Here is a 21,680-nt window from a genome sequence, read left to right as displayed (position 1 = left end):
AAGCTTGTGGCCGCCCGCATTGACGTTCTTGCCATCCAGCAGGGCTGACAGCGTCAGTTTGATACCTGTAGGGAGTTGAAATGGAAGGTGTAGGAAGGAGGGGTGACAGTTGGAGGAAGGAGGAGGGAGAAAGGGGCGCGAGAGACAGAGGAAAGAGAGGAGAGGTTAACATCAAAGGCAGAATCTGTTCCAGGTGCAGTCAGCAGTGGCCAAGCGAGGTGACCCTTCAAGGTATGTTCTGTAATACAACCCGACCTGCTGCTATCCTGGAATGAACACGTGCGACGGCCATCACTGGCACGCCGAGCAGAGACCCTGCTAGAACATACTTCCGAATCCCCTTTCCTTTTGGCCTCTCCCAGCCCCATTACAATGAGTGTGTCAACTGCTGTGGCCCCCACTCAATAAGTTGCTTGAACAATACTGCCATGGAGGGAAACCCTATCTTGTAACATAACACGTGTGCACCCACACACACGCACACAAACAATAAACTTCTTTTGTAATTTTAGATCGAACAGGCTGGTTTTCCCTGGAGGAACTTGATTCTCATATCACATAATCAGCCTGGAGGGTTCAAAAGTGGGACTTCTGCAGCCCTCACACACCAGTAAGAGGATGGAATAACTATGCATAGAAGACCCACTACCCACAATCCCTATACCCTAGTCTTTCTATCATGAGGATGATTGACAGGCTAATTTTGACCACAGCCTGGAAGTAGCTATCACATATCACACACTGGGAAAAGGAAAAGAGGAAATAACCAGAGATGTGATGTGAGTTAGCCCAGGTGGTTTCCTTCTGCTCTCAGATTCTTCCTTCCTTTTTACAATGACTTCACAACTCCCTTTGGAAACATTTAATTATAAAAGTTTATATATACTCATTTATAATGTCCCTCAGCAATAGCGGAAATCAGCAAACCGCAACAGAGAACTAGCTTTGCACACGGGCAACACATACCTGGTTTTAGAGTCTGGGTGTACCCTAAGCCAATCAGGCTGGAGTTGTTCACTTTGGCCTGGAGGAAAAAAAGAAAAGATTAAATCCAAGTGAAGACAGTGTCCCTCACCCGTGAAAACTGTCTCACAGGTCTAACTCCAAACTGGGTGACAGAATCTTTGGCAAATCACAGGTATCAGAACTGTGTTCGCGCCTGCTCATGGCCATCTAGTAAAACTCAATGAGATGTGCCACATGCAAGTGAGTGTGCTTTCCTGCTTCTGTGGACTTCCAAGGACAGAGCAAGGAGAAGAAGGCTCTCAGCAGGCCGTGTCCCTTCTAACTGTTCCTTTATGCTCCCGACACCCCAACAAGGAGAGCCCTTGTCCGACACCCCAACAAGGAGAGCCCTTGTCCTTCGGTTTTACATGCATGCCTCTGTTGAAGGAGCCAACTCCAGTTCCCAGGTCGGGAGACTTAAAATAGACTGTGAGTTACACCACCAGCAGAAGCACTCTGCAATGTGGCACTTCCTCACCCCACCTCAAAAAGGTGGCCACCTACATCGTGATAACAGAAGCCAGCTCAACTGGGTTCACCACAAAACCTGTGCCATTCCAGGTCCCTGACAGGTGCCATGGGGTAAGCAAGACAAGATGCCACCTGGTTCTGTCTTTTTTTTTAAGAGATGTGATCTCACTATATAGCCCAACGTTGCCTTTGAACTCTTGCTACATCATAGCCAAGAATGGCCTTCTGATCCTTCCGCCTACTGTTTCCGAAGTTGTGGGGACCGAGCACAGGCTTTCTGAATGCTAGGCAAGCACTCCCAGCCTTGTTTCTGTTGGTTTGGGTTCTTCCCTGTAATGTGGCTGAAGCCCAGACACACTGGCAAGGGTTCTACCACTGGAATACATCATCCTGACCACTGATGTCTTAATGTGGACTGCAGGAGTCCACATGAAAACAAATGAAAAGGAGGGGAAAGAGTAAAACACCTAAGGGAACCCCTCCTTACAGTTTGCATGAGAAGCCCAGTAGCATAGTGGTCTGCTTACAACCAGGTCCCAGCACATACTTGCTGTGTGCTATGTGCCTTTAAGGAAGTTACCCATTCAACCTCCATAAGCGTTTAGCTCCTCCGGTTTCAAAATATTAAAGATATAAAAACTATGCAAGTGTCAAGCGGGATCGACACGCCTTTAATCCCAACACTTGGGAGGCAGAGGCAGGAAGATCTCTGAGTTTGAGGCCATCCTGGTCTACAGAGTGAGTTCTAGGATAGCCAGGGCTACACAAAGAAACCCTGTCTCCAAAAAAATACAAACAAAAAACAAAAACAAAAGCCAGGGAGGTCAATTATGATGTACACCTTTGATCCCAGCGCTGCTGAGGCAGAGGCAGGCAGATCTCTGTACGGTCTATAGAGTAAGTTCCAGGCCACCCAAGGCTATATAGTGAGACTTTTTTAAAAAAGTTTCTGTCTCAAGTATCTCAATTAAACATAAGAATCGCCTTTGCCAGTGAGAGAACATCTAAGTAGAAGCACAGAATTCTCTCAATTGTATGAGATGGGTGACTCTTGGCACTCTTTTTACCCACCGAAAAGCAGGCATCAGGGTCGACCTGATATTTGGCTGCTATTCCAAAGCGAGTGTTACTGTTTCCTGCAGTCCAGGCAAGATTGACGGCAGTCTCCAACTTCTTGTTCACCTTCTGGTAAATGGAGCCACCAAACTCTGTCCCGTCATTCCTGCAAGTAAGCATAGCAACAGATGTCCAGCTGTCCAAAGCCCACAGAGTCACCAGCACCAACAAGAGAGCAAGGAAGCTAGAAATAGACTGAATCAAGCCAGGGCATCGAGACCAAACGTCACAAAACACATGCTGGGAATACAGAAGCCCTACAGGGGCAGGACAGACACCAGTGTCTCAAGGTTTCAGAAGATAAAACATCTTACCCATCACTGAGAACTCTCTTAGGCATCCCAGACTACTTAGGCAGCACAGAACCTCAAGACAGCTTCTAAATGCTCTTTAAAAATGGAGGTAGGTGGAGCTGGAGAAATGGCTCTGTGGTTAAGAGTACTCGCTGCTTTTCCAAAGCACCTGAATTCAGTTCCTAACACCCATATCAGGGAGCTCACAACTGCCCATAACTCAGCTCTTGGGTATCCAGCGCCCTCTTCTGGTCACCACAGGCACCTGCACACACGTCACACACACACACACACACACACACACACACACAAATAAAATTTTGGTTCCCGCCCCATCCCCCAAATGAAAACAGAAACTAGAAAATTAGAATCCTACAGGGCTTTCTGCTATCTACTGTTTGTGCCTTCGCTTTTGTAAATGGTTATGTCAGATGGTAGGAGGGAAGCTAAAGAGGTACAGCCAGAATGGTCAAGAAAGTCCTGTGCCACACTCCTTGGAAGGCAAGTGCTGTGGCTTGGATGAGGAGGAAAAGACTCTGTACACGTTGTTATGTAACCTCCACACATACGCCGAGGCCTAGGAGCTCACAGACAGACATACACACACACACACACACACACACACACACACTGTACACATTGTTATGTAACCTCCACACATATGCTGAGGCCTAGGAGCTCACAGACAGACATACACACACATACACACACACACACTGTACACGTTGTTATGTAACCTCCACACATATGCTGAGGCCTAGGAGTTCACAGACAGACATAGACACACACACACACAAAAATACATGTTTTTAATTGTTATTAATAGAAAAAGTATTTGTTTAGATTAATACCATTATTGGTTTGAGTTTAAGAAACTATTTACTTAGCACCCTCTAGTGGAAAGAACAGATTAGTACTTCATGGAATTACCAAGTAAACTTACTTTAAAAAAAAAAAAAAAGTTTTATATGTATGGGGGGCTTGAGGGAAGTCCCTTCAGAGCCCAGAAGAGAGCATTGGATCCCCTGGAGCTAGAGTTTCAAGCAGTTGTGAGCTGTGGGTGAAAGATGCTGGGAGCCAAACCGGTTATTCTCTCAGCAAGTGTTTTTATCTGCTGAGCTTTCCTCCAGCCCCAAACTAGATTACTTTTATGATTGAAATTGTTACCTCAAGTCATCAACGTCCTTCAACCTCCGAGTCCACGCACACTCTCCCCAACCTAACAGGCCAACCCTCTGCCCAGCACCCACTGTCCAGCAATCAGCAAGCTGTTAACCACAGTAATGGAGAGAATACTATGAATGCCTCCATGTGATGTGAAACAAAAATGCTCACAGGCCATGTAGCTCGTTGACCCAAATGACTGAAAACTAAACTTAGGAAAAAAGGAAAAGCCACCACCCTAGCCACATACATAAACACCCCATGGCATTATGAATGAGATTGGCTGGCACCTGAATACTTGAACTGCACTTGGAACTGTTTGGGAAGGATTAGGAGGTGTGGCCTTGCTGGAGGAGGTTTCAAAAGACTCCCGCCACCCCCACTGTTCCCTCCTTCTGTCTGCCTTGTGGTTGTGGATCAAGATGTGAGCTTTCAGCCGTTCCTGCTGCCCTCATAGACTATAACAAACTAAAACGGTAAATCTACTAAGCACTTTCTTTTATAGGTTGCCTTGGTCATGGTATTCTGTCACAGCAATAGGAAAGTAATTAAAACAACCCCCACATACACTTACACATTAGTATGAAGCTGGAATTCGTCCGTCTTATAGCCAACTGCAAAGTTGCTCTGGGTCACTCGGGACTTCGAGGTCTCAAAATTCATCTGGTAGCCAGCCAGCCAACCCTCATAGCCAAGCACCAGAGCACCCCGGATTGAGGGCCCAGCGATGTCAAAGTCCACGTCACAGCCCAGGTTGATATGCTCCCTCTTGTACCCTGTCTTGATTTTAGCATTTTTTTTCCTAAAAGAAAAAGGAAGAGTGTATTAAAGCCAAGCCGACTCCTCTTGATACAATCATGCAAGAACTGTAAACATTTTGTCTGATTGTAGTGTGTGTAGGAGCTAGGGAATAGAAGTGAGGTCAGTGGCTGGTTGTCCCTAAACACCTGCTAAGCCACAAACAAGGCACAACTTCTCCTGAGCTCAAATCCAGTCTGAGAAAGGCCGCATCAGCACTGTGTACGCCATGGGAAGAGACCAGAAAGTGAGTGCCAACCATGCTCTTCTACTGGCCTCTCCCCATAGCTAACCCAAAACTCTATGCAGGCATCTACTAGGCATCTTTGCTGTTTTCCACACCTACAGAAAAGAGGCCCATACCTCAAAGCTACCCACACAGCAATTTGACATGGTCATCTTTGTGGTTCACCTAGGAGCTAGTGAAAAAAGAAATAGCAAACCCTGGGGCTGGAGATTAGGCTCAGAGGTTCAGAGTGCTTGTGCAGAGTGCCTGTGCAGACTGAGATTCAGTTTCCAGCACCCACACCAGCAGCTCCCAACTACCTGTAACTCTAGTTCCTGGGGCTCTGACACCTTTTCTGGACTCTTCAGGTACTCCCCACCCCCTCACATGTGATACATATTCATACACTCAAGAATATACATAGCTTGAAGTGGTGGAACATGCCTTTAATCCCAGCGCTTGAGAGGCAGAAGCAGGCAGATTTCTGAGTTCGAGACCAGCCTGGTCTACAGAGTGAGTTCCAGGACAGCCAGGGCTACACAGAGAAGCCCTGTCTCAAAAAACTAAAAAATAAAAAAATAAAATAAAATAAAAAAATAAAAAAAGAATACACATACACATAAAATAAACCATAGGTCTTTCCCCTGCTTAGCATCTATGCTAGGAGACCTTTGCCACCATAGTCATGAAACCCCGTTGAGTTCACAACTCCGAATCCTGGACGAGGAGCCTGAGTCCTTCAGATCTCAGGTCCAGCCCAGTGGTGCCAGATTTACATCTAAGACCAGTTAGGTCAGTGTCTGTCCACTATTTCTCAAGACCCAGTGTCCCTCAGCAAGGATGGATGAGTTGTGTCATCTACCAACATTTATACAGCCTCATTTTCATCCAAAACAAACCCCAGAGAATAAGAGAGCACCTATGGGGCTGAGTAGATGGCTCAGTAGGTAAAGCGCTTGCCAAACAAGCATAAAGACAAGAGTTCAAAGCCCCAGAACCCAATAAGGGCCATATGCACAAGAGAAGCATCCCAGTAAACCTCTATGACAAGGTTGGGGAGAGAGACGGGAGGCTTGCTGAAGCTCAAGAATCAACTGATCTGGCAAATACAGCAGTAATCATAAGAACTCATGAGATCTGTTTGCCTCCCAAGTGCTGGGATTAAAGGCCACCCACCACTGCCCAGCAAAAAAAAAAAAAAAAATTTAAAAGAACAAATCTAGCAAGTAAAATCAGAACTACATCACATGCTTGCAAAAGAGATAACTTCCTGGCTAACTGCTTTCTCACTAGACCACAGAAACCAGGACTCAGAGCTCCAAAAGACGATACATATTTGTCCATTCCTGACCTTATTCAGTGACACTAGGGGTTCATCTGCAGCTTGCAGACCATGGGCTCTGAACCCATTCTCTCCCCCAGAGACCCTGCTGTTCCTTGGGAAATGGCCAGTTACAGATCCAGGGCAGCAAACATACAAAGCAAGCCTCAGAGATTAAGCTATCAGAGATTAGCAGGAATTATTGGGCAAACAGATCTAACTGCTAAAATAAGGCTTCTACCAAGGCCTTCAAAGATGGGAAAATGGTAAGACGAGAACTGGCAATAGATTAAAATATATCAAAAAATTTTTTTCATTTAGGGGCAGTAATATGGCTTAAGGTGCTGGCACCTGCTGCCAAGCCTAACAACCTGAATTCAATTGCCCGGACCCACGTGGTGGGGGGAGGGAACCAACTCCCAAGAAGGTTAGAGGCCAGCCTAGGCTACATAATCAGACCTGTCTCAGTAAAGCATGAGTGGCACACACCTGGCCATGTAGGCAGGAGGGTCAGGAGTTCAAGGCCAGCCTCAGATACATAAAAACTCAAGGCCAGACTGGACTACTATAGGAGACCTTCTCTCAAAAGACAAAACCAACAAAAAGCTGCCATTGACTACAAAGTATGGTGCCTGTGGCAGAGCCTCTGACCAATGGTGGGTACCACCCATACCAGTTCTCTTGGGATTCTAGCCAAGGGTCCAAACATCCCAAGAAAAGGGACAGAGGAGGGGCAGTGACTCAGATTCCCCTGGGATCTGCCTGGAGCACAGCTATAGAGATTTTCCTTTCTCAAATGTCATTGGGATTTTTTTTTTAGCTACTTAAGGAGTGGTGCTAATTTGACAAGCACTTAAGAGACACATAACACAGATTGATGGTTAGCAAGCAGGCTTTATCTGTGGAAGGTAACTCATGGGTGGGTGCTAATCCGAGAGGTCTGCAGTCCCGTCCAGTTGTGCCTACATTTGACTCAGGATGGTCAGTGCTTTCTGGGTATCACCAGAGAGAGCTTCAGAAAGCCAGTGTTAATCTCCAGTGAGCTGAAGAGTCATCAAAGTTCATCTGCCCAACACACACAGCACTACCCTTTAAACAATATTCCCAACATAAGGTGCCAAGACTCCTAGGAGAAATGGTTGATAGCAGGACTAGGGAAGAAAGACCCTAAGATGAACTTCACACAACTTCAAAGCAAGAAACACAGAGAGGCTCAAAGACAGTGAGAGGAGTGCCCCCAAAAGCCCACACACATCAACCTGAAGGAATTCCACACTGTTACAGTGTGAGCTACAGTGTAAATGAGGCAACTGGATATAACTCACAGAATAAATGTCCATGAGTCTATACATGAGTTAAAAATGATTAGGGGCAGGCTGGAGAGATGGCTCAGTGGTTAAGAGCGCTGACTGCTCTTCCAAAGGTCATGAGTTCAAACCCAGCAACCACATGGTGGCTCACAACCACCTGTAATGAGATCCGACACCCTCTTCTAGAGTGTCTGAAGACAGCTACAGTGTACTTACATATAATAAATAATAAATAAATAAATCTAAAAAATAAAAATAAAAAAAATAAAAAAATGATTAGGGGCTGGCAAGATGGCTCAGCAGGTAGAGGTACTTGCAGCCAAACCTAATGATATGAGCAAATCCCTGGGACAAGCATGGAAAAAGGAGAAAACCAAACCTGCCAACTTGTTCTCTGATATCCATACATACACTGTGATACGCACACGCAAAGAAGAAGCTGCTTGTGTGTGTGTGTGTGTGTGTGTGTACGTATGTGTATATGTATATACATATCTATGTGTATATATGTGTTTTTTCAGATAATAAAGGAATAGAAAGATGGTTCAGCAGTTAAAAGCACTGGCTGCTCTTGCAGAGAACATGAGTTCCATTCCCAGGACCCACATGGTGGCTCACACATCTCTTACTCCAGTTCCAGGGACTCCAGTGTTATCCTCTGACCTTCATAGGCACCAGGTACACAAGCAGAATACATACATACACACATGTAGACAAAACACATATATAGACAAAATATAAAGATAATACATCAAAATAAAAACTAATGCTGGTTAAGGGAGGAGTAGAACCGCCCTTCCCTACAGTAAAAGCCCATAAGTAAGAAAGGAATGATGGCTCCCTGGTTGGCTCACACCTTTAGTCCCAGCACTTGGGAGGCAGAGGCAGGTGGATTCCTGAGTTTGAGGCCAGCCTAGTCTACAGAGTGAGTTCCAGGACAGCCAGGGCTATACGGAGAAACCCTGTCTCGGAAACCTCCCCACCCCCCCAAAAAAAAAACAAGGAAGAGAACACCCACCAATAATGACACAGGCAATCATCGAAAGATGTTTCCGTGTAACCCAAAGTGTGATGAGAGAGAACATTTGCAGTCTCAGTATCTCCCCGTAACACAGCTACTAAGCACAAAGCTGGAAACTAACAGCTTTACAGCACAGACCCAGCGGATGCCACCTTAGCCACATCATCAGGGTTGGTATCACAGGCCAAGACACACAACAGTGGTCTTCCAGACAGCATGCAGTGTGGACACAATGAGGTGCCGCTTCTCCAGCTGCCAAAACTATGCAACCTGAGTACACTCAGGAGGAAATATCAGACCAATCCAAGGAGGAGGACACTCTGCAAAGAGCTCTCAGCAATTCTTCAAAAATGTCAGAGTCACAAGAGACAGAGAAAGATGGAGAGTGTGTCCCAGGGAGAGGCCACAAAGGAGATCTTCTGCAACAGAGGATCCAGAACTGGGTCCCAGGCCAGAAAGATGATATCAACATCAACGGGGCATCAGTTAACAGTGTGGGACTTGCTGGCACAAATCTTTGTTAGTCACAATTGCTTAATGACAGGGACACATTCTGAAAATTGCATCATTGGGCCATTTGGTCATTAAGCAAACGTCACAGGTACACTTACAGAAACCTAGATGACCATGATTAACCACTCAACCATGACCTCCTCATGTACCCAAGAGACAGATGTCCAAGGCAGGGAATGTAACACAGCACATGGGCTCACGGTAAATATTTTATAAGAAGAAACACGCTCTAATAATAAGAAGAACATAGTGAGTGAATATACAAGTCAGGCACACACTCAGCCCAAATACTGTTACATGAGCATAATTCTACATGCTGCTCAGCTTTCATGGGGAGATAACAGAGTGGGCAGTGTTTATGTCAATTATCACAGATTTAATAAATGCACTGTGCTTTGATGGCAATAAGCAACAGGAATTTTTCAGCCCTGTAATAATTTCAAGGGACCACAGTCCTATACATGCTTGACTGAAATATTATGTAGTGAACAGCTGTATATTATATAGCATGTACTGTGCTATAATGTAATGGCAGATAGAAAACTTCAACATCAGAGGGAAGTAGGGGAGAAGTAGAGGAGAGCTCTACATACTGCTTGTATCACAATTTTCTATATAAAAACTGTAAAGCTATTTCAAAAGAAAAGGTTAAACTGAGGGGGCTGGAGAGATGACTCAACAGTTGATAGCACTCGCTGCTCTTGCAGAGAACCAAGGTTCAGTTCCAAGCACCCACACAGTAGCTTACACCTTTAATCCCAGCAGTGGAGAGGCACAGGCAGGCAATCCAAAACAGAAGTAAAAAAAGCACAGAATCACAAAAGATGAAAAACACATGCTGCTGAACCAATGGGTATAAAAGGTGGTGGAGATGGTAAACCTTATACATGTAGTGCCAAACTAAAACCCTGCCAAAGGCCAGGAATGGTGGCGCATGCCTTTAATCTCAGCACTAGGGAGGCAGAGACAGGCAGATCTCTGAGTTCAAGACCAGCCTGGCCTACACAGCAAGTCCAGGACAGCCAGGGCTATTACAGAGATAAACCTGTCTCAAATAAAAAAATCAAAACAAACAAACAAACAAACAAACAAAAAACCTGCCAAACCAAAAACTTAAACGCCTGAACTCAAACATTAGTGGGCAAAGCAACTTGCCCCTGATAATTTAGGAGACTCACCATTCTAAGAACAAAAGCACAAGAGTATAGAATATTCCAGAAAAGAAGAGTTCCTTCTAGCCCTGTAGAGCACTCAAGGGGAGGCAGACCAGCTTGCTCTCTTTGCCCTCTGATGTGTCAATAGCCAACAAGCCTACACTGTTTCTGGCCAGAGGACAGCCACCTTGTGGTTAAGCTCTCAGGATCTCAGGGTCTCAGAAAACTGGGAGAAGAGCCCTCCACACGTACAAAGTTGGCTGGCAACAGTGACCAGTCAGCCCCTGATTCTAAATGCCACCTCTGCCCTCTGCCCTTCAGCCTTGGCACTTTCATTTACTGCTGGCATCCTTGTGTAAAACAGATCAGCTGGGACAGAAAGCCCGTGGCCTGCAGCCAGGCACACAATGGCCTGAGTCCTCCACTACCAAGGACAATCCTTAGCCCTGGAGACACAGCTCAGTGTAGATGTAGAGTGCATCAACCTATGGGCTGCATAAGCCCTGGCTTGCATCCTTAGCACCCCATAACTGGGTATGGGACCACATGCCCATGCCCCCAGTGCTTGAGAGATAGAAGCAGCAGGATCAGAAGTTCAATGGCATCCTTGTCAAGGCCAGCCTGAGCTACAGGAGACCCTATGTCAATGGGAAAAGGGAAGTTCCTTGAGAAAAATAGCATCCTAGCCCAGGCACTCTCAGTCTCCAAATGAACACAGGAACACACAAGACCGTTTGCTGAAGAAATACATTTCCTAAATTAAGAATGCTCACTACAGCACAGCCCCTTAACAGCTGGATCTACATGGCCTGGACAGAACACCACCACAGACCCAAATGTGTAGCCCTTGGACCAAGGTAGCCTTGTTGTTGTTGCTACCTGGTTGGCTTTTGTTCTTAGATGTAGAATCTCACTACATACCCCTGGCTGGCCCTGACCCCACCATTTCTTCCACCCTCCAGCCTCCCAGGTTAGAGACTACCTTTGGCATGATGTCAGCCCAAATCCTTTGCTGTAATGGACTTCCAAGGCCCAGACCATCCCAGAATGTCCTTGTGGGTGAAAACCTTACCCAGTGTTAGGTGAGAAAGATGAATCAAAGGTCAGCTTCAGTCCACGAGCAAGCTGCACAGAAGAGAGAGAGGTGGCACAGGTTAACCAAAGATAGGACCCAGGATGTTTCAATGGGAACAAGAGGAGCCAGGACTTCTGGCAGGCAGGGAGCCCTTACCTGGTCTTCCACAGTGATCTCAGTGCCCAGGGTATTGTCTGTGTTCCATTTCTCTGTAAATGTTAGCCCATACTCAGTCCATCTGTACTTGGTTTCCAGACTGCCGTTCACTTTGGTAGTTTCCGTGTTGGCAGAGCCTGAGCTGGTAAATTCCTTAAAGGAGAGAGAGAGAGAGAAAGATCTTGGCCTCCAGTCTGCCCTTGGTCCAGGCCCTTAAACAACAGAGAGTCCCCAACATGTCCAGGCAGAACTATTTCTACAGTTCAATTACATACTGAAAATACAAAGGAGTGAAAAAGCCCAAAGAAACCTTCTGGGAAGTTCTTTGCTGGAAGACAGCTTCCTTCCTCCCTGGGGGCCCTAAAGCCTGGACAGGAAACCACCCAGCTTCCATGTTGCCTCCAGCCTCAGATGGAGGGAGCTATTGCTGACAGAGCAACACCCTTCCCTCCAACAATTGCTTTAGATACCTGTTTCTATAACTAAGACTAGAAATGCTTTAATAATAAATAATAATGAAACATTACAAACATAAGTGGTGCCATACACCTTTAATCCCTGCACTCAGGCAGAGGCAGGTGGATCTCTGTGAGTTCCAGGCCAGCCTGTTCTACAGAGTGAGTTCTACGGCAACCAAGGCCATGTAGAAAGACAATGTCTCAAAAAAACTAAAGATAAATAAATAAATAATAAAAACAGGTCAGTGGGGCCTAAGATATGGCTCAGCAATTAAGAGCACTTACTGTTCTTATAGAGGACCTGGGTTCGAGTCCCAGCACCCACTGTGGAGTTCACAATGGCCTATAAAAGTTACTCCAGTTCCAGGGAATCTGATGCCCTCCTTTGGCCTCCCCAGGTTCCTGCATGCACGTGGGGTTTACAAACCCCTGCAGGCACACACACATGCACAAAAATAGATGAGGTCTTTAAATAAAGAAGGAAAACAACCTAAGTCAAAGCTGGGTGTAATGGCTCACACCTTAAAATCCAAGCACAGGCTAAGGCAGGAGAGTTTCTGTGACTTGAAGCCAGCCTGAGCTAGTACAGAGCAAGATTCGACCTCAAAATAAGAGGGTGTATGGGGGGATCAATTTTAAAATAAGAAGTATCAAGGATGGGTCAGGTTAGATCAGTGGTAGAGCACATGCCTACAGTGCATTAGGTTAGGACTTTAAACGATACTATAGTCCAGGACTCCTATTGAACTGAGCTTTGAGACAAGCACTAACAGCCACAATCCAAGCAGGTAACTGTTTTTGGCTCTGCCAGCCAGGCCACAGCGCCCCTACTGGTCAGGCACAAATATAATGTCCCGCGCAAGTGGAGAGACTTACCAACCCATTCTCCGACTTCGTTTTCAAATCAAGTTTTATTAAGCCAAAGCCTAAAGAAGGAAAAACAGCCAAAGTCAGGTTAACTAGTCAAGCTAGAGGAGCTGGAGGCGTATCTCAGCAGCAGAATGATTGCTAGCAAGCTCAAGGTTTGACCTCTAGCACTGAAAAAAGAAATAATAATAAGAAGAAGAAGAAGAAGGAGGAGGAGGAGGAGGAGGAGGAGGAGGAGGAGGAGAAGAAGAAGAAGAAGAAGAAGAAGAAGAAGAAGAAGAAGAAGAAGAAGAAGAAGAAGAAGAAGAAGAAGAAGAAGAAGAAGAAGAAGAAGAAAAACAACTTGAAGCTGGGACACCACTGCTTTTCTCCTGGCTCTCTGGAAATGCTTAAAGAAAGCCAGGGCAACAGTAGCGGACAGAATGAACACAGACCTGACCTGTGCCCTGGAGGACCTATGGGGCATGTTCCGGCAGCTGGCAGAGATATATTTACTCTGATATACCTCTAAATATACCCTGGGTGGGCCCATCAGGGTAAATTTAGAACGGTGTTCTACTGGGGCAGACGCTGAAGCTTGCAAGGGGCTAGATCTGCCATTTGCCTTGAGATGCCTGAGCCTCACCACTGGGTGGCGCACAGCTGCAGGAAGCTCATCCTTTTGACCGGACAGATAAGTTGTCAGCTGGGAACTGACCACCTCAAGTGTCACAAGATGCCAACTCCCTTAGTAGGTGAAAGGCCTTCCATTGCTCTGGACTCCTCCGACACTCACCATAGCCCTTGGTGAAGACATCCCTGGCGGACTTGCCAAGATCAGCGTATGTGGGAGGCACAGCCATGTTCTGCCACAACAAAAGCAGGAGAAAGAATGAACACATCAGTAATTATGGAAATTAGTTTACCACCAATAAAACTTATTTGATATAATTAAACAGCCAATAAAAAAAAAATCACTCAGTCCCAGGCATCTTTCCCCACTAGGTGTGGGTGTGCCTTGAGCTGAGCTGTCTCACCCTTCCTCTGAGGCCAGAGCTGGGGACATTTATTTAGTGATTGTGTTTGACTGTGGCAACGTCAGGCCTAAGCACAGACCCAGAACACAGGGATAATCAGTCAATATTTGAGGAATGAATGAACTATCAAAGACATATTCCCAGGAGTCAGCCACTATACTGAACCGCAGAACTCTTGCCAATAATTACAAAATGCCGGCTGCCCGGCCGATAACTGCGCAAGGATAAACTGGAGTTTCCCATGGCACTTGGCTCTGATTTCATTCCCTCAACAGGTATCAGAGGAGTGCCTTCACATGCCGCCGCTGCAAGCCCAGCTTCACAAAACTTTCTTTTACAGCATGACAAGCTAACTAAGTATCTCCTCACAGGAAAGGAAGGCCAACAACATGCTACAAAATAAGGGAATCGGGCTGGAGAGATGGCTCAGCAGTTAAGAGCATTGACTGCTCTTCCAGAGGTCCTGAGTTCAATTCTCAGCACCCACACAGGACAGCTCACAACTGTCTGCAATTGCAGTTCCAGGGAATCCGACACCCTCACACATGCAGGCAAAACACCAATGCACATAAAATACTATTGGGGGTGGGGGGGGTGGGAGTGGGAGGCTGGAGAGATGGCTCAGCAGCTAAGAGCACTGACTGCTCTTCCAGAGGTCCTGAGTTCAATTCCCAGCAACCACACACACAAGTGCAGGTACCCTAGGAGGCCAGAAACAGGACTTGGTTGTTACACATAATTAAGTTAGTGAACAAATATTTGTTAAATATCACAGTGGTCAAGGAAAGAGAATAACTCTGATGGTCTCTACTGTGAGGGTGACATTATTATATTCCTGGAAGGTTTTATGTTGACAAGCTGTGTAGAAAGAATTAAAACCCTGCTCTGGGACAGCACACACTGTGACTTCTGTCCTAAAGAGAAGGACCCATGAGTGACAAAGACCCATCCCAGAACCATAACATCATTAACCAGAAGAGTGGTTCCGTTTTTTTTTCCTCTTCCTGAGACAGGATCTCATGTAGTCCAGGGTGGCCTGGAACTTTCTATGTAGTCCAGGATGGCCTTGAGTTTCTTTTTTTTTTTTTAAAGATTTATTTATTTATTATATGTAAGTACACTGTATCTGTCTTCAGATGCACCAGAAGAGGGCATCAGATCTCATTTCAGGTGGTTGTGAGCCACCATGTGGTTGCTGGGATTTGAACTCATGACCTTCAGAAGAACAGTCAATGCTCTTCCCTGCTGAGCCATCTCACCAGCCCCGGCCTTGAGTTTCTAATCCTCTATCCCCCAACTGCTAGGATTACAGACATCATACCACACCTACTTTCTGCATTGCTGGGGTCAAGTTTAGGGCTTCGAGTACCGTGGTAGGCACTCTGCCAACGGAGCTACATCCTCAGCTGGTTCCCTTCATTTTAAAATACCACATACCTGCCAGGTGAGGGTGGCACACACCTTTGATCCTAGCTCCTCAGGAGGCAGAGACAGGTGGATCTCTGTGAATTTGAGGCCAACCCGGTCTACAAATTCCAGGACAGCCGGGTCTGTTACATAGAGAAACCTTGTCTCAGGGGTGAGGGGACAAATGAACAAACAAACAAACAATACTGTACCCCTAATTTATCAAACTGGATCTGCATAGGTGCCATCTGACATGACACATGTACCTATTCACAAACATGAATATACTATGGGAGATTCCTGGCAAGTGAGTACCCACTGAAGATTTCAAATGATTCCAGGAAAACAAACAATATCAACTGACCAAAGCCTGAATCAAAGACACTGCGGAGAGCTCACAGCAGAACCCACAATGTAATTCAGCAGGCGAAGGTGCTTGCTGCCACACCTGGAACCTGCAGAACAAACGGAAGGGGACAACCAACTCCCAAAAGTTACCTTGTGACCTCCACAAAATAAGTCAATCCATCAGTAAATAATTAAAGACAGCCTACAGCCAAACCCGATAAATACCACAGAAGAAACAACCATGGACTTCCAGTGTTAATGGAATCTGCAGTCCAGGCCATAGTTCACATCTTCAGAGACTGCTCCCGTCTTCTTTGTGTTGTTGTTGCTCTTATCTCTTGCCCATCAACAAGCTGGAACCTAATGTGGGCAGACTGACCCATATTAGGGTCAGGACAAAGAAGACGGCAGAGATATAACCAACACTGACTGCCCCATCCACTCTTCCAGAGCTGGGGACTCTCTTCTTCCCACAGATCCCTTTCTTCCAAACTAACCTTGCAGGCACAGGTACCCCAGGGGCAGGCAGGAGATTCACACTCTGGCCTGGAAAAAACAGCATGCACCTCAGGCCAGATGGGCCCAGCCCTTCCCCTAAGAAAAGTCAACACCAAGCAATCCTGAGCTGAAAGATAGCACAGCCCAGCGGACCTGCAGAACATCTTGGCAGAGAGCCCAGAACATTCTCCATCTCTGCCTGGATTAAGAGCCATCCGTGAAAGTACAAAAACAGGAGAGATGGCTCCTTGGCTAAGACTTCTTGTTATTCTTTAAGAGGACCAGGGGTCAATTCCCAGCACCCATACGGTGGCTCACAACTGGCCACAACTCCAGTTCTAGGGGACCCAGTGCACATGGTGTACACACACACACACACACACACACTTATACACATAAAACAAAATGAACCTGAAAAACCCTAACAAAACAATGCAAGGAAAAAGAACCATCTACAGACAGAGCTGCCCCTCCCCTAGAGGAAGGAGCAGAAGGGGAGCAGGCCCACCTGAAGCATCCAAGGCCGCTAAAGCACCCATATACACGCTCTAACCAATATTTAAGATTTTGTTTTATTTGTTTGTGTGTGTGTGTGTGTGTGTGCCGCATGTGTCCAGGTGCCTGCAGAGACCAGAAAGAGGAGGCACCAGACCCCTAGGAGCTAGAGTTAAAGGTAGTCATGGGAACAAAACTCAGGTCCAATGTTAAAAAAAAAAAAAAAAATCAGTGCTCTTAACTCCTGAGCTAACCTCGATAGTATGCCCACACACCTGCCTTTTTTTTTTCCTTTAGAGACAGGGTCTTAAGCTAGCCTCCTGTCTCCATTATGCAGACAGGAACGGCCTTGAACCTCCGATCGTCCTTCGTCCATCATTGGGAATACAAGCATTTCGGATGGAGGTGGTGTTGGCGCTAGCAGTGTGCACACCAGGCAAGCACTCTACAACCCAGCTGTGTGTCTGTCTCCAGCCTATCAGAAGCCAGGTCTTTCCTGCTACTCTTCCCTGACCTCACAGGAAAGACAGCCCCTAGGACCCCAGCCCGCAGGCATCTAGACCAGATCCCACCTTGAGGGAAGTCAGAACATTCATTATTTAGTACTCCCCAAATGCAATCTGTTGACACTAATCCCCAAACCCAACATGGAAAGCCACCTGTCAAAAAAAGAAAAAAGCCACTACCCCAGCAAACACCAGCTACTGCATCAGCTCTAAGGAGATTATTATCCAGGGCGTGAGTTGAGACTTCCGAGCTCAGGGTAGGGGCCAGGCTTGGTGAGGCTCCCTTCCTTTCTATTCCATCATACTGCCTTCATGTGGCACCTGACACCCCCCACCCTCCCCAACACGCCCAGTCTGCCAGCCTACCAACCCAAGCCTTCGCTGGCTGACCTTGAACAAATTATGCAAATGCCACTCCAGCCTAAGGAATGGATACCCAGCCATACTGGAAGCAGAGGGGAAGGATTGTATATCACCTAGCAGTTCACACAACACACTTACGTAACTTCCATCTTGGGGCCTGGGGAGGACAACTTCTTCCTGACTCATCAACTACATGGCAGTGACAGCTGCTCACTCACCGTGCTCCCACCCTCCATCCCTCCTCCCACAACACCCCCTGAACTCAAAGCTCCTCAGAGCCTGACAAGCATATGTTTACCCAAATGTCTATAAAGATGTCACATAAAAGGCACATAATGGGCATTCATGAGTAAACATGCAGTGAGTATCACATCTTATATCTTTAATTACATGTACTTAGTGAGCCTGTGTGTGTGTGCCATGGTGCACCTGGGAGGGTCAGAGGACACTTTACAGGAGTTACTTCTCTCCTTCTACCATATAGGTTCTGGGAACTAAAACTGTGTCCTCAGACCTGGTAGCAAGTGCCTTTAACTGCTGAGCTATCTCATCAGCCCTACCTTTGGTATCACTGCAAACTGGGTTCGCTTTGTGCTTTCTGCTGCTGCAGCTTCAGAGGCTGAGGCCAGAGGCGAGCTTAAGGGGTGGGATGAGTCTCAGCTGGTATAATGCTTGCTTAGCACACACAGAGCCCTGAGTACTTAGCCATGCACTGCATAAACCAGGCTTGGGAGCACAAGACTATAATCCCAGCCCTCAGGAGATAGAGGCAAGAGGACCAGAAGTTCAAACTCATCATTGGCTACACAGTGAGTTTGAAGCCAGCCTATGCTTCATAAAACTCTTGTCTCAAAAAACAGTAGAGAAGAGGGGCTAGAGAGATGGCGGCTCAGAAGTGAGGAGCACTTGCTGTTCTTGCATTAGAACCCAGATTAAGTCCCAGCGCCAACATGGTGGCTCACAGGTGTACATGCATGTGAGAAGGCAAAACATTCATAAACATAAAATTTAAGAGAAAGAAGAAGGGTGAAAGACAAACAGGGAGAAACCAGAAGGGGAGTTCTAGATGAACCAGGACTAAAGCCAGAGCTGGACTCAGTTAAAAAAAGGTATCATTGTAACAAAAGAGGAAAGTAGAAACTTAGTGTCTGACAACAGGAACAAGTAAATTACAATGTAACCATGAAGTAGGCCCTTCCCCCGCAAGGCAGATGGAGAGCAGGAATAGAGCAGACCAGGAGACCCCAGAGCAGCAACCCGGCTAGAAAAGGGCGGAGCCCAGGCTGAGGGACTTCTCCCGGAGAATCCTGGGAGCTTTAGACCTTAAAACCAGCTATGGGTGCTGGGCAGTGGTGGTACACGTCTTTAATCCCAGCACTTGGGAGGCAGAGGCAGGCGAATTTTTGAGTTCAAGGCCAGCCTGGTCTACAGACTGAGTTCCAGGACAGCCAGCGCTACACAGAGAAACCCTGTCTCGAAAAACCAAAAACCAACCAAACAAACCAGCCATGGGTTTTATTCCAAAAGCTGCTGTACACTGACAACCCCAAGACTGGTAAAATGTCAATGCTGAGATCCAGGAACCAGAATGTGAATACAGTCCACTTTTTTTTAGAGGACAATTGATAGACAATTAACTCAGCATTAATGTTACTCCTAGGAACCCCACTCTCTTAAGTGTTCTTCTAGGCACCAAAAAACCTACAGAAACATATTCTCTACCCCACTGCCTGTGTCACACAAACCTTGACATGACCAACATGCCCATCATTAGAAAAATGGCGTAACCAAAAAAGCAGGATACTAACAAACTAAGTAACACCAAAGAATCATCAAAAGCAATGAGGGGAGATGGGTAAATTCCAGTGCTTAGGACAAGGAGGCAGGAGGACCAAAGTTCAAGGTCATTGTTAGTCACACAGAGAATGTGAGTAGCCTGGGTTATGAGACTATCTAAAAACAATAACAGTGGTGAATTTATATGTGAGAACATAGAACACTATGTACCACTGAATGAAAAAAAAGAAAGCCAAGCTGGGTTTTGTGGTGCAGGCCTTTAAATCCCAACTCTCAGGAGGCAGAGGCAGGCAGATCTCTGAGTTCAAGGCCAGCCAGAGCTGGATAGTGAGACACTGCCTCAAAAAGTAAAAATAAAGAATTTTTTAAAAAAAGAAGAAAAGACAATAGCTTGCCAGGGAAATTTCTAATTCCACATTATCAGTGGGTCCTTTATCCATTCAGGAATTTGTGAATGAGTGAGAGAGAACAGGAAAGAGGGGCCCCATCTGGGCAGGGGACGAATGTGGTTTTGGGAAGGTAGATACAGAATTCAGATGTGGTTTCCATTTTTTATTCTACTTCATTATTTAAATGGTGTTGTGAAGAGCAGAAAACATTGGAAGACAGCAACATTCCAACATGTCACCACAATCAAGACACCAGAGGGCTAGAGAGATGGCTCAGAGGCTAAGGACACTACCCACTCTTCACAGGATCCTGGTTGGGTTTCCAGCACCCACCTCTGTAAAACCAGCTCCAGGAGCTGCAATGTACTCCTCTGGCTTCTCTGGAACTTCTCACATGTAGTAGCACACATACATACACATAAAATAAAGTTATTTTTTAAGAGAAAGAACTAGCCGGGTGGTGGTGGCGCATGCCTTTAATCGCAGCACTTGGGAGGCAGAGGCAGGTGGATTTCTGAGTTTGAGGCTAGCCTGGTCTACAGAGTGAGTTCCAGGACAGCCAAGGCTACACAGAGAAACCCTGTCTCAGGGGGAAAAAAGAGAGAGAGAGAGAGAACAAACTAGAGAAATGGTAGTTGGTTTAAAGCAATAGCTGCTTTTCCAGGCAAGCAGGGTTCAATACCCAGCACCTATGTAGTGGCTTACTACCATCTGTAACTCCAGTTCCAGGAGATCCAATCCCCTTGGAGGACACCAGACATACACATGGTATATATACACACAAGCAGACAAAACACTCATTGACATAAGACTAATATTTGAAGATGCAGGAAAGAAAACTTGCCTGGACAGTGTCCATACTAGTCCTAAGAACTGATTCAAACTGAGACAGTACCCTATCACTGGACAAGGCCTGTAGGGGCCCAATCCTCTCCCAAGCAACCACCAGCATCTGGGCCACTCTGGCCGGAAGGCAAAGAGCAGGGCAAAGCTCCTTAACTTCAGAGTGTATAAAAATTGCCAGGGCAGCTGTCAAGCAGCCTGGGAGCAGGCAGCAATGGTCTACAGAATAGACTAGGCTTACTCTATACCAAGTACCCACCAGAACCCCAAACTAACATAGGTTCTCAAGAACCTAACCAAGAAGTAAAGTCTCCTCACCAGAAACACCCCCAGTGAGCAAAGGGGGATAAGACAACTGCCCAAAGAACAGGAGCCACCTGCCGTGGCATCTCTCAGACCATCCAGTAACTAGATGATGACTGAGGGATCACCAACTTGGCAGAAGAGCCCCTGGGTGGGACCCACAGCCCACCCTTTCTCAGGTACCCTATACATGCAAATGACTTCCTTATTACACTTCACGAACAATACATAGCTACAGTCAGGAGCCAAAGCAACCAAATGTTACCATCAAAATGATCTCTAACTCCAGTTCAAGGGGACCTGATGGACGCTTTCTTCTGGACCCTGTGGGCACTGCATGAACATGATATGCATTCATACATATGATATGCATACATATGTACAGGGAAAACCCTTATACATTAAAAAAAAAATAGAGAGAGGTCATGATAGATCACAATAAAATCAACCAGTTCACCAACCCTAGGGACCGGGAGTAAAAAATTAACCTCTCAGCAGAAAGCAGGCCCAGTTCAGGAGCTTCAACCACAGACACAGGCACAGACACAGACACAGGCACAGACACAGACACACACACAGACACAGACACACACAGACACACACAGACACACACACACACACACACACACACACACGCCAGTGCTCTCTTTCCAAGCAAAGGCAGCCCAGGGAACAGTCGCTGGTTCCAGATGCTGGCAAGGCAATGGCCCTCTGCTCTGGAAGCAGGCTGAGTTCCCGAAGCAGCTGCCTTCCCCTCCCCCTTCCGG

The 21,680-nt window shown here is 46.4% G+C and overlaps 1 protein-coding gene across 1 annotated transcript in view; it reads right to left on the bottom strand.

Annotated features, from left to right (window-relative positions):
• Window positions 1–21,680, bottom strand: part of Vdac1 (voltage dependent anion channel 1) — a 30,698-nt gene that overhangs the window by 4,683 nt on the left and 4,335 nt on the right. The window contains exons 2-9 of the mRNA XM_031354009.1: window positions 13,724–13,793; window positions 12,958–13,007; window positions 11,624–11,776; window positions 11,465–11,517; window positions 4,624–4,851; window positions 2,548–2,698; window positions 967–1,024; window positions 5–65 (exon numbers count right to left, since the gene is read on the bottom strand). Of these exons, the coding sequence (XP_031209869.1) occupies window positions 5–65; window positions 967–1,024; window positions 2,548–2,698; window positions 4,624–4,851; window positions 11,465–11,517; window positions 11,624–11,776; window positions 12,958–13,007; window positions 13,724–13,790 (821 nt within the window). The 5' untranslated portion in view covers window positions 13,791–13,793. The remainder of the gene's footprint in view (window positions 1–4; window positions 66–966; window positions 1,025–2,547; window positions 2,699–4,623; window positions 4,852–11,464; window positions 11,518–11,623; window positions 11,777–12,957; window positions 13,008–13,723; window positions 13,794–21,680) is intronic.

Source organism: Mastomys coucha, unplaced genomic scaffold (assembly GCF_008632895.1).
Source record: "Mastomys coucha isolate ucsf_1 unplaced genomic scaffold, UCSF_Mcou_1 pScaffold5, whole genome shotgun sequence".
NCBI lineage: Eukaryota > Metazoa > Chordata > Mammalia > Rodentia > Muridae > Mastomys > Mastomys coucha.
The sequence above is the reverse complement of the archived record's forward strand: the minus strand, read 5'-3'. Positions and strand labels throughout refer to the sequence as shown.